Below are 12,801 nucleotides of genomic sequence, written 5' to 3'. Positions count from 1 at the left end.
CCTCCTCTTAGTTACCTCCCCCAACGTTTAAAATCGTTTCAAACTAAATTATCTGCCCCTAATAGCCGTCACTAAACCCGGCTCTACGATTGTAAACATTTAGCGTGAACCACAGCTCACCAGACTTCCTAGAGAGGAAGAGGGGGACTGCAAGGCGCGCTTACAGCTTGTTTTCTAACGTCTCCAAGAAGAGAATTATATGTATAGATATATTCTGTGGCCCGGGGTTGTCATTTTATATATTCTGTTACATATGAATTGCATCCATATCGACGAGAGCTTGATCACGTGGTACAAAACCCACGTTTATCATGAGATGGTGTAGAGGTAAAAACTAAAACCGGCAACCTGAAAGCACTTTGTTTAAATAAATTGTTGAATTCCGCGTCATTCTGGTACCACGATGTAGACCACTTTACTTGCGGTACTAAAACAGTTTTGTTGGTAAAATGACTTCATTACTTGGCGGTACTAAAACAGTTTTGTGGGTAAAACGCCTTCATTACTTGGCGATACTAAAACAGTTTTTTGGGTAAAATGCCTTCATTACTTGGCGGTACTAAAAACAGTTTTGTGGGTAAAATGCCTTCATTACTTGTCGGTACTAACAACAGTTTTTTGGGTAAAATGCCTTCATTACTTGTCGGTACTAAAAACAGTTTTGTGGGTAAAATGCCTTCATTACTTGTCGGTACTAAAAACAGTTTTGTGGGTAAAATGCCTTCATTACTTGTCGGTACTAAAAACAGTTTTGTGGGTAAAATGCCTTCATTACTTGTCGGTACTAAAAACAGTTTTGTGGGTAAAATGCCTTCATTACTTGTCGGTACTAAAAACAGTTTTGTGGGTAAAATGCCTTCATTACTTGGCTGTACTAAAAACAGTTTTGTGGGTAAAACGCCTTCATTAATTGGCTGTACTGAAACAGTTTTTTTGGGTAAAATGCCTTCATTACTTGTCGGTACTAAAAACAGTTTTGTGGGTAAAATGCCTTCATTACTTGTCGGTACTAAAAACAGTTTTGTGGGTAAAATGCCTTCATTACTTGGCGGTACTAACAACAGTTTTGTGGGTAAAATGCCTTCATTACTTGGCTGTACTGAAACAGTTTTGTGGGTAAAATGCCTTCATTACTTGGCGGTACTAACAACAGTTTTGTGGGTAAAATGCCTTCATTATGTTGACAACTTACACAAATTGACGTTAATATTAATTATTCTTGGCTGTTCTTCTGACACTGTTCGTTTCTTTCATTATGTTAAATTTACGGTGCATTATTTTAAAATTTAGACAATGACGAAGTAATATGGTTGAGTATTATGGTTAAACATTTTTTTTCTTATGGTTGCTGTTTAACAAAAATACCTGTTTTATGTAATTTACCTTTTTAATTTATTCTTTTCTCTCTCCGTCCTGCCCCCCCCCCCTCCCACAAACAGCTTCCGGTCAAGATGTCTGGCTGCAAGTACTTCCTCCATGTTCTCCTCTTCCTCTTCCTATTGGGTAACGACGCCGCCGACTTCGTCAGCGATTGGCTCTTCTTCGTCGACGTGAAAATCGCCGGGAAAGGCCTGGTGTACGGGGAGCCAGACCAGGCGGCCGTGTGGGCTATGCTTGCCTTCTCCATCATCGGGACCTTCACCTTCTTCTTCGAGATCGTCAACCTGTGGTGGGAATCATTCAGGCGTAACCCGTGGATCGATTCAGATGTGCTATCAGCTGTGGTGATCTGGATTGAAGACATCCCTCAGATCGGGATTAGTTTATACCTGGCTACATGCCGAGAAGATCCGATCAGTGTTTTCCAGCTGACGAAAGCGGCTGTCGTTCTCATCAGCATTTTCATCCGCATCGTCGTCAGCTTGGTCAAGTACTGCAACCGGGACGCCATCCGGTCACATCATCACGTCAAGCATAAAGTCGTCATCATGTTCGGAGTTATCCTTGAAGCCTGCTGTGCCGTTGCCATTTTCTTCCTCACGCAAACCGAACGCGGTAGCGAGGGTAACGTCGCTTTCCGTGTTCCGACGACAGTGCTAGAAGATCGCTACAACGACAACCGCTACTTCTCTAACGTCAGCGTTTTTATAACTCACCCTACGTACTTTAACCTCGGCGATCCTGATACAACTGATCATGTATTCAATTTCATAAGACTCGCGTCTATATACAAAATTCGATCAAGTTACCGAAGCGAATTTTCGTGTAGTATTCAATACGAAAAATCACCTACTGAAGTTAAAATGGCGTTGTGGGAAAAACACGCATCGGAAACAAACCCAACCGGAAGTTGGTCTTTAGTAGAGTGTTACACGATAAATCAAAACGGCGCCGCTACTGAACTTGTTAATACTACCTGTGTTAACGCTTTCACCTCAAACTCCGTTGAACTTTTCATCAAATTTAAATTCTACCAACCGACTGATTTGTTCCGGAAGCAGGTTTTTGGTGACATCCTCTTCAACATGAAAACAAAAAACAACGGTTGTACCGCCATCGACAGCTACAGCACGGAGCTGTCCAACAGCGGCAAAGACGGCTTCCTCATGCATTACTTCCGCACCAACAGCACGCTACAGCCGGTGGACAGCAAGTTCTTACAGCACGACAGCGGTACGACAGCCAGGTTGTTCCGGAACGACGGGCTGGATTTGACAGACGTCAGGCAGGTGTGGAAGACCGGCTGGAACCAGTGCGAGTCCACGGGTCACATGGGTCCGACCCTGGACGCCAGCGTGGGGGTGGAGTGCCAGCGATAGCCTTGACCTTGAGGGATGTTCTGGACATCGCGTCGTGCTGGACTCGCTGATGCCTCAACCCTTGCAGGTCTACCTGAAGCTTATCTTGGGGGATGTTGTCTAGGCGGCAACAGACCTCATGGTTAGGGCTAGGGGGGTCTTATATATCTGACGTCACGCATTTTTAGTCGATTTATTACCCCCCCCCCCCCCCACACACACACATTACCTATCGTCCCTTGTCACAATAACCTCACAAATTTCGTCTATTCTAACCTAACCACGATTCTAACAAAAATCCACAATTTTTTTTCCTAATTCGTGTCTTTTAGCATAAATCTTCTATTCCACATCACATTTCATAACCTCCACCTCCCTTCTCCTCCCATCTTAATATCTCACTTAGTCTAAACACCTCTGCATATGACGTCATTTATAAATGACCCTTAAGCGTTAAGGTTATTTCCATATCCACATTTCGGTTTGTGTTAGGGTTACATTTTGGGTTATTTTCATACGGAGATATCAACCGATGATTTATAATATGTTTAGTAATTTCGACTACAGTAACTTATTTGGTATTAAAAACCGTATAGTATTTGGTCCAAATGTTCTTTATAATCAACCCAAGCAGCGATCTGCTCTCCTAACGAGACCGTGATGTTGTTTATAGTTTAATAAATAAAATACGCTCTGTTAAACTATGTGAAAAAAATATATTTTAGGACAAATATACTTAGCATTGTGATACTACTTGAAAAAAATACAGTTTTACTTTAGAAGAACTGAAAGGTCATCATAACTAAACAAAAAACGTTCAAGCTACATAATCAAATGACTTTTTTAAATTTAAACAAATGAATACATTCTTGTAGAATGTAGAGTATAACCGCGAAAGTGAAAGTCATGTCAAACTATTGTTCATGTTTTTGTTTTTGTGTATGTATTATGGATTGTATTATATTTTTGTTACGGAAATGACTTCATAATTAAATAAAATTGAAATTTGTTAAATTATTGCAGTAATTGGAATAATTCCAGATTCTCGCTTAAAAGGACATAATTTCCCCATTTCGCTAGATAATGGCTTAGTGTTGCTAAAAGGGAAACAACTTTTGTGGCTGCTAAAAAGAACAGATAAATGGAGACTCAATCAAAAAACAATGGCTGTTGCAATGTAACATTAGAAATACACACGTCAGGAGTTTGTATCACTAAAGTAATAGTTTATGTACCAAGATTGTAACATTGGATTAAAACATTCATCAGATGAATGTAACATTGGAACCAAAATATTGTAACATTGAAATATCGACAAAGGCAACAACAAGTGAATAATGATAGCTAATAATACATATTTGTTGATACCTTTATATTGTTTTTTTGTTTATGTAGTTCATCTTTAAATAATACCAAAGTATTCAAGCTAATGAGCTATTCATTAAAAAGAATTTATTACAAATTACATTGCTTTTAAAAATCGGACTTACATCCCCCAACCCCTCTCCCCCCCTCTATTACAACTTTTTCCGTCAGAGGAGGAGTTAAAAACAAAAACAAAATAAAACAATCGATTTATCCATTTGTTTTTTTAAAAAGTAGTTACAATATAATCGAAGAAAACACAACGTTGGCTATTTACAAGCCCTGAGTATTGATAACATGAACTTAATAGTTAACTTGCTTTTAACTAAAACACTTAAAATATTTCATCGATTATATTGATTTACTGTCGTATTTGATCTGAAATCGGTTAGGCGGTTACCCTACTTAAACAACTAGTCTTTGTTTACTTTGTAAAATTATTTTTTTTATATCCTTATATCTAGTCGTTTGTTGAAATTGATTTTTAATTAAACGTTGGGCTGAGTAATATGTATTTTTCTAGTTAATAAAAAAAATTACCCCAATAACCTGAATATAACATGATTAGCTTTTGAAAGAATGTGCATAAAAAATAAAGATAACAGATTAACTTTTGATAAAGATTAAAAAGGATTAACTTTTTGTTTGTTTTAGTAAACATAGTTAATCACCCTTTTTAGCAAATTTAAAACCAGGTTTTAAGATTCAAACTCATTTGATTTGGTCATTCGCGTGTTTAACCCTTTCATGTTACTCGCTAACAATCTGTGTGTAAATAATGAGAGTATGTTAACTCTCCCTCTAGATAAAGTAAACATTTAACCCTATAGGGGCCACCATAGTTTGTTTGACTTGAAATTTGATAACGCGAGTCTGAGGTACCATGAAATTTTTGTTGTAAAAATATTTAACTAAAACATTTCACAAGAATGCATTGGGAGTTTCTTTTATTATACCGACACGAATTAAATGTGTAAAACATTTTTTGGTAACTGTGCTGATTGTTATATTTTTATTTCATCTTAAATCTACAAATTATTTTGTAAACTTTTTAAAGACACATGATTATACAAATATATAACCACGTTAAGGTTCGTTATTTTGGATAAAAACACACGTAAGAAGGTAACTATTGCATTTGTTCTCATGTAAAACAGTAAAAATAATTTTGCTAAAATTGTCACGGCTAATGATTTTATAAATATATGACCATGTGAAGATTATGTTGTTAGATTATCAGTTTACTACATTCCTGTAAACGTTTATTTTTTACTTCACTGTACTATTCTCGGGTGTGAAGGTCTTATTTCGTTTTTCGAATAAACAAAGGATAACGTGTTTATTAACTATAACTTCACCAGGAAGGTCTTAGGATAAGAAAACAGACGTGTTGACGTGTGTTGGCTACACTGCATGTTAATGAAGCTAATTATACTTACCTGTTGCCCAAGGCTAAGTTACCTGTTGATTAGTATCGGTTGATTAACGTTTACCTTAAGATCGAAGATCCCGTTCGTCAAACGGTTCTGAATTACAAATCTATATTTTGACATTAATCAACCCCCCCCTCCTCTCCAACCCCCTAGAACACTATATATACGGCGCAGGTATAAGCTTGAGTTGACCTCGCTTCATAGGCGTAGCCACGTAGGTAGAAAGGGTAGGGATTCATACACCGCCCCTGATGAGTTACACAATGTAACAAATTAAACTTATCAGTAACAGAATCAGCTATAAATACAAAATAATTTGAAATAGAGCTGGATAAGGGAAAAGGGTTGTGGAAATAATTCTACACTCTCGAAAATGTATTTGAAAATTTACTATGTAATATAGATCTATATATAAAGCATACAAATATAAAAATACCCCTCTTCGCCTCAGTACAAACCAGAAGCGTAGCGACCCATCCCCACCCCCGAGAGCAACCTTTTTATTTTCAATTTGCACCCTCCCCTCAAACTTTTGATTTGCATCCCCCTCAATCTTTCAATTTCCACCCCCTTATATTTATTTTTTATATTTATAATGCAAAAATGCAGCTAAAATGAGACTTTAATTTGTTTTTCAAACCCATTTTGGTGCCCCATAAGGTCGGCGCCCGGGGAAATATGTCCCCCCCCCCTCGCTACGCCTCTGGTACAAAGTTAACTATGTTAGGTTTCTGGATATACTAGTCACACGACAAAAAGAGAGCCCCCCCCCGATTTTGTTTGTCTAACACAGATTGAGGCTGACAAAAAACATTTGTAGACCTATACAACACGCATGCCCGAATTCTCTGTACAACTTCCTGTAGATATGGCTACACATTGTGATATATATTATTTTACAAGTATTACTTTCTTCCTTCTGTTGATGATTATACATTATTTCACATTTTGCTTTTGTTTTAATAAATTGAAAATGATCGATGTATGAAATATATATATATATATATATATATATATATATATATATATATATATATATATATATATATATATATATATATATATATATATAATTAAAATAAACCATTAGTTTACTAAACAATTTGACTGAATAAAAATTAGTTTGTAAATTTGTTATCTAAGCTAACTGAACTTTTTCTATAGTTTTAAAAACACGGTGTCACATCGAATGTTGTGACCAGTTAAATAACCATTAAAGTTTATTCCACATGTCACATTCGTTGCCAAATTCACTTACGTTCCAAATACAATATATTTGAATAGTTCTCGTATACTATGTTGGTATTTTCTTGTTTTTATCTTTAGAAGATCTTTTGGAACAATGGGGTAGAAGACGGTATCCCTTTCTTAACTATCGCTTTGCAAATGTATCTTTGCAATTTCTTGTATAATACTGAGTGGTTTTTAACTTTTTTTTTCAATTTAAAAGTCTTTTGGTATAATACATATGTGACTTGTATATATATATATATATATATATATATATATATATATATATATATATATATATATATATATATATATATATATATATATATATATATATATATATATATATATATACATATACATATATAATATTTAAATTACTTTTTTAATGGATTTATTTATATTATTGTAGCCTAATGTCAAAATGTATGTATGTTTAACTATAATTATAAAATACATGTATGTATAACTGTCCACTGGTTGTTATGAATTTTGTTTTTACTTCTTGGCATTAAACGTTTTAATGAACTAAATTTCTAATTAAATAACTGGACTAATAACGAGGCACTTAAACAAATGGCTGGACACCTGATTGATCTGAGCTAACAAAACATTGTTGGTGCTAGAACGGTGCTACCACGTCAACATGTTATATGTGGCATCATGTTGTACAGCACGAAAGGGGTGTGGTGGTTTATTCTTTTTGTTTTATGGGGTGTAGTGGTGTATATAATTGCCCATTAACAATATATGTAGTACTGCGCTGTGAAAAAAAGTTATTTAATATTTTCCTGGATTTATGACATTTCGCTTGATTTTGCAAGGGAGTCAATCATGTTTAGTTATTCTCAGCAAGGATAATTACGATTTACCTACCTTGCTATATTTAAAGCTTTTAAAACTAAAATAATCAAATTTAAAAAATAAATAAAAATAACCGATGACTTAAGTTTAATATTCGCTCATACATAAGTGATCTTCAATACTTTAGGGGTTATTAATACATTAGTTGACTTCTATAAATCCAGGGGTCGTGGGTGGTCTTTAAAAAAGGGATCGTTAATAAATTCTGTCTTCCATCAAATTGTGAGCGAAGTTCATATTTTCGCGACAATGTGCTATTCAGGTATATAGAAGGTAATAAAATACTTAAAAAAATCACGTGATCAAATCTCCCATAAACAAACAAATAAACGCGAAGCTGAGTTAAGGAAAAACGTGTTTATGTGTATTTTAGCATGCCCAGCGTACCAACCGTGTCACCGTTAACAATGTGTTACCGTGTCCGTTCTCCTTTTTAGTCCGTTGCTACACATAAAAAACGTGGTTTTTAAAAAAGTTTTTTTAAGTATTTTATTTTCTCCTTTTTAGTCCGTTGCTACACATGAAAAACATGGTTTTTAAAAAAGTGTTTATAAATACACGGACTAAAAATCTTGAGCGACCAGGATTCGAACCTGGGTTGTCGCGGCCACAACGCGAAGTACTAACCACTATACGATCACGGCCAGCGCGTAACTGTGTCAATAGGGCCGAAGTAACTGTGTCAATAGGCCTCAAGTCTTGCCGGTATCTTTAGAAATCATGTCCTCAATTTTATGGTCCTTGGGGCGTAATTAAATTAAGCTAATTACGGTCACTAATTGCTAGTTTTTATGATTGCATCTGAAATTGTTAGGCGAAAGTAGCATGCATGCCAAATTTCAGGTCTCTAGAGCAATCAGAAGTGGGCTAATTTTCGATGTCAATTTTAACAACAAACATCCAAACAACCAAACAACCAAACAAACAAACGCGAAGCTGAGTTAAGAAAAACGTGTTAAAAAGAAGGGTGGTAGAGCAGTTGCTATTTTTTTTTCTCTAAGGGGGGCAGGGGGTGGTGCTTCAGACAGTGTCGCCCCCCCCCCTTTTCCCTCCCCCAGAGTCCGTTTCGCCCCTCTGGCCCACCGAAAGTTTCAAGTGCCCCCCTCCGGAGAATAAAATCTGAAAGAAACACTTATAGTAAGGGTCCATAAAGCAGGTGAAGTAGAGTTTACCTGTTTATTTGACCTCTGCATATAATGAGACGATGTGGCACTCTATGAACACCAGTCTTTGCTTTCCCTAACGTGAATTGGGTAACAATTAAAGCTGGGTGGACTTTGGGACGTACAATCACTTTAACTCCGAATTCGAACTCGAGACTTTCCGGTTAGCAGTCATATGCTCTACTATTCGAATACTCTGCCCCCCATATATATATATATATATATATATATATATATATATATATATATATATATATATATATATATATATATATATATATATATATATATATATATATATATACATATATATGTATATATAGATATGAACTGTTTATAATTTAATGTTATGGATGAGTCTCGTAATTAGTTCAACTTAGCAGCGCTACAAATGGAGGTGAAGGTAAAGAGAACTAACACATAAAGTGGTAGACGAATGGTCATTTCCCACCTAAAAGTCTTGAGGTCGATTCCCTGTCTCAAACTCACAGCTTGTCTTTAACCACAAACGCAATTCAAAGAGAAACTCTACTACACCTTTACTTTGAATCGATCTCGCGATAACCACATTGGCCATCACCATCGTAATGGTGACCATGGCACATCACCATCGTAATGGTGACCATGGCACATCACCATCGTAATGGTGACCATGGGACATCACCATCGTAATGGTGACCATGGGACATCACCATCATAATGGTGACCATGGCACATCACCATCATAATGGTGACCACTGCACATTATCATTGTAATGGTGACCATGGACCATCACCACAGTAATGGTGACCATGGACTAACACCTATCGCATGGTGACGATGAACCATCACTTTATCATTGACTTTTCCATCAATCACTGTATCAGTATCACACTCAAGAAGCTTTAAATATTAATCTTTTCAATAAAATTGTTTTATTGCATCATATTTACATTGACAATTCAAATAGCTGGTAACAGTCTATAACATTAATAAATAAATACATAAATAAATAAATACATAAATAAATAATTAAATTAATAAATAAAAACATCAATAAATAAATACATAAATAAATAAATACATAAATAAATACATCAATAAATAAATACATCAATAAATAAATACATTAATGAAAAAATACATAAATAAATCCTCAATAAATAAATATATTTATAAATAAATTCGACGAAAGTTAAAATTGCCATAAGTATGTTAACAATAGTAAAAACATAGGCAAACTTTAAAATGTGGATTTCGTCATACGAAATAAACCTTAAATAAATACAGACTACAGAATATGGCTTAAAGTAAAACAAAATAAAGTTAATAAGTTAATTGAGTTAAAAAATATTCACAATTCACTTTTAAATAAAATAAAGTAAACGGTTTAAGTATAATATGTTAGTTATGTGCAAAAAATATTGAGCATGTATTTACATCTTAATTATAACATTATCAGACTTATTCTCAAATTCACATTAATAAAACCTGATATTCCTGATATAAATATCAAGGAGGAACATGCTATAAATAATTTGTCAGTAGTTAAGGGGAAAGACCTTGTCAAAATAAAGGGAAGCTATTAGCGAAATCGACGAAAGTTGTTGACAAGGTCGTTCCCCAACAGGATATTTTTTAATCTGCCCATTCATAACACACGCTCATACACACGTAGAGCGACGCAATTTCCTGTACACATTCAGCAACACAACAAAAGTTGTGGTAGACCTTTGTGAGCGTTAACAATGAGATTTTGTATTGTATCACAACATCAAGGGAATTAACTCAATGAGAGTTGATTCAATAACATAGAAGTCCTACTTTAACTAAGACATTTGAGACGGAATGCCTTTTGTATACAATTAAATGATTGAAAATTGAGTTTAGTGATATTTTCTATAAATAAATAATTTCTAAATATAAGGTATTACTAATGAGCTTGATGTAATATAAATTAATAAACAACAATATATTTACACGAAGTAAATTAATTAATGTTAAATAAATTAATAAACATCAGTAAACTCAAAACATTTTACGTAACGTTACATGAAATAATAAATAACATATTATTTACAAAAAAGCTACATATTGAAGAATGTATGTGGACGGACTAACAGTGTGTAGTAGTATTATCAACTAAATCTAAAAAATTAACAACAGCAACAGTATGTATAAATTACAACTAGTAGTTAAACTTAAATTATATAGCTAAGGTCAATATGACCTACATTTTTTAATGAACAGATTCAAGTGCGTATTTTTAGGATGTAATAAACACATTTGTTTTAGAGGTAATAATTTTTTTTTTAAATCTTGAAAGGTCTCTATATTAAAAGGTAAATATATTATCTTAAATAAGTATTTAAGTTTTAGAAAAAAAAAATCCGAAATTGTTTTTTGTAGTTTTGTAAGTAAAAAATAGATCAAATGTTGGGGTTGTTGGAATACGCACTTTACTCTGTTGACGAAGTTTAGCGTAACTCGCTAAGATCTTGTTAAACAGGACAACACCACGTCACCGAACCAGCGGTCACTGTAGGGTCCAGCGAGGATCCCTTTACGGGGTCGTGGGGGTGGCGGACACGCCCTTGACACTGGAGGCGCAGTAGCAGCCGACCGTGACGAACACCTCGACCTTGGTCATCACGGCGATGCCCTGGTTGCAGGCGCCTCGCTTGAAGAGCGTGACCTTGTGACGTAGCTTCTCGCAGTTCATGGCGTTGGCGTTGACGCAGCTCTGGCAGAGGCACACGGCTTCTTGGATCTTCCTGTTGGGGTTAAAGGTCAGGTTAGGGTTGGGGTTTAAGTAACGAACTTATTGGCTAGACTTGTTTGTGGCAATAGCTAATTCTAAAAGGTGTTTGTAATTTATTTTTGAATTTTAAAAAAAAAATAACGTAGAGTCAGAAATGGAAATGGATTAAAAAAAATTAGATTTGAGTATATATTCTAATGACGAATGAAATGATTGTCTAGTTTCAACACATAGCGAAAGAGAGAGAAAGAGAAACAGAGGGAGAAACAAAGGGAGAAAGAGAAAATGAAAGAGAAGAGAAAGAGAAAAAGAAAAAGAAAAAGAAAGAGAAAAAGACAAAGAAAAAGAAAGAAAAAAAAGAAAGAGAAAAAGGAAGAGAAAAAGAAAGAAAGATAGAGAGAGAAAGATGAATAGAGAAGGAAAGATAAATAGATAGATAAATAGATACATAAATAGAGAGAGGAGAGAGAGAGAATCGAAAAAAAAATCTTACCTAGGAAAATATTCTTCACCAAGGTCACGTTCCTCCAGAACCCAAGGGCACGTTGACCTCAAGTTGAACTCTGGTCTGGGCCACCATGACCCCGTGGCCGCGGGGCAGTCCTTTTTGTTGGGCTGGTCCTTGGGCAGGGGCTTGTAGTCCCCCGTGTCCTGTTTGATCAGACCGATGAACTGCGTGGCGTTGAGGTACGGGTTCAAATCCAACACACGCTGGGGCAGATCCGAAGGGACTGGGCAGTCGGCGGCACGTTTGTTCCTGAGGAAAGGGTTATCAGCTGTTCTCTGCGCCATCGTCTCAAGCTTAGAAGCAAGTCTAGCGAGCAGGTTACTTCTGGGGAGGAAATTCCGGACGGCTTCGTCTGTTGTGAAATCTGTATTTATGGACCCGCCTATTATATTACAGCAACTCAGCACTGCGCATGAAGCAAGAACTGCAACCGCGATAAAAACTTTGGTAGAAAACATTTTATTTGTTATTTCCCTTGAAAATTAAAAAAAAAGTGCTTCAGATACTATTACAAGTCTTAGTATTTAATTTATTATTTTTCTTGTCTACGTTGTTTCAGATAAAGCTCAATAAAGTGTAATATGACTAAAATATGTTTTATTTTCTAAGTTCTAAACTGAAAAGCTTTAACAAGCTAGCTTTGTGTGTTCTGACTCTTCTCACAAAATGTTCGCTATTTATACTCTCCAATGACACACATCACATCCTGAACAAGCCCACCAAACCCATTATTTCCACCGCTGCGATTGGTGGATATTT

The 12,801-nt window shown here is 35.4% G+C and overlaps 1 protein-coding gene across 4 annotated transcripts in view; it reads left to right on the top strand.

The window, feature by feature from the left end:
- LOC131957301 (uncharacterized) overlaps positions 1 to 2,927 on the top strand; it is a 37,987-nt gene extending 35,060 nt beyond the window's left edge. For all 4 annotated transcript variants that reach the window (XM_059322026.1, XM_059322030.1, XM_059322029.1 and 1 more), the window contains one exon: positions 1,440 to 2,927. In XM_059322026.1, coding sequence (XP_059178009.1) covers positions 1,440 to 2,759 — 1,320 coding nt within the window. In that variant the 3' untranslated portion in view covers positions 2,760 to 2,927. The remainder of the gene's footprint in view (positions 1 to 1,439) is intronic.
- The last annotated feature ends 9,874 nt before the right edge of the window (positions 2,928 to 12,801 follow it).

The sequence above is a fragment of the Physella acuta genome, unplaced genomic scaffold (assembly GCF_028476545.2).
Source record: "Physella acuta isolate Inbredline_101_S28 unplaced genomic scaffold, ASM2847654v3 ptg001231l, whole genome shotgun sequence".
Lineage (NCBI taxonomy): Eukaryota > Metazoa > Mollusca > Gastropoda > Physidae > Physella > Physella acuta.
This window is presented reverse-complemented; position numbering and strand designations above follow the sequence as displayed.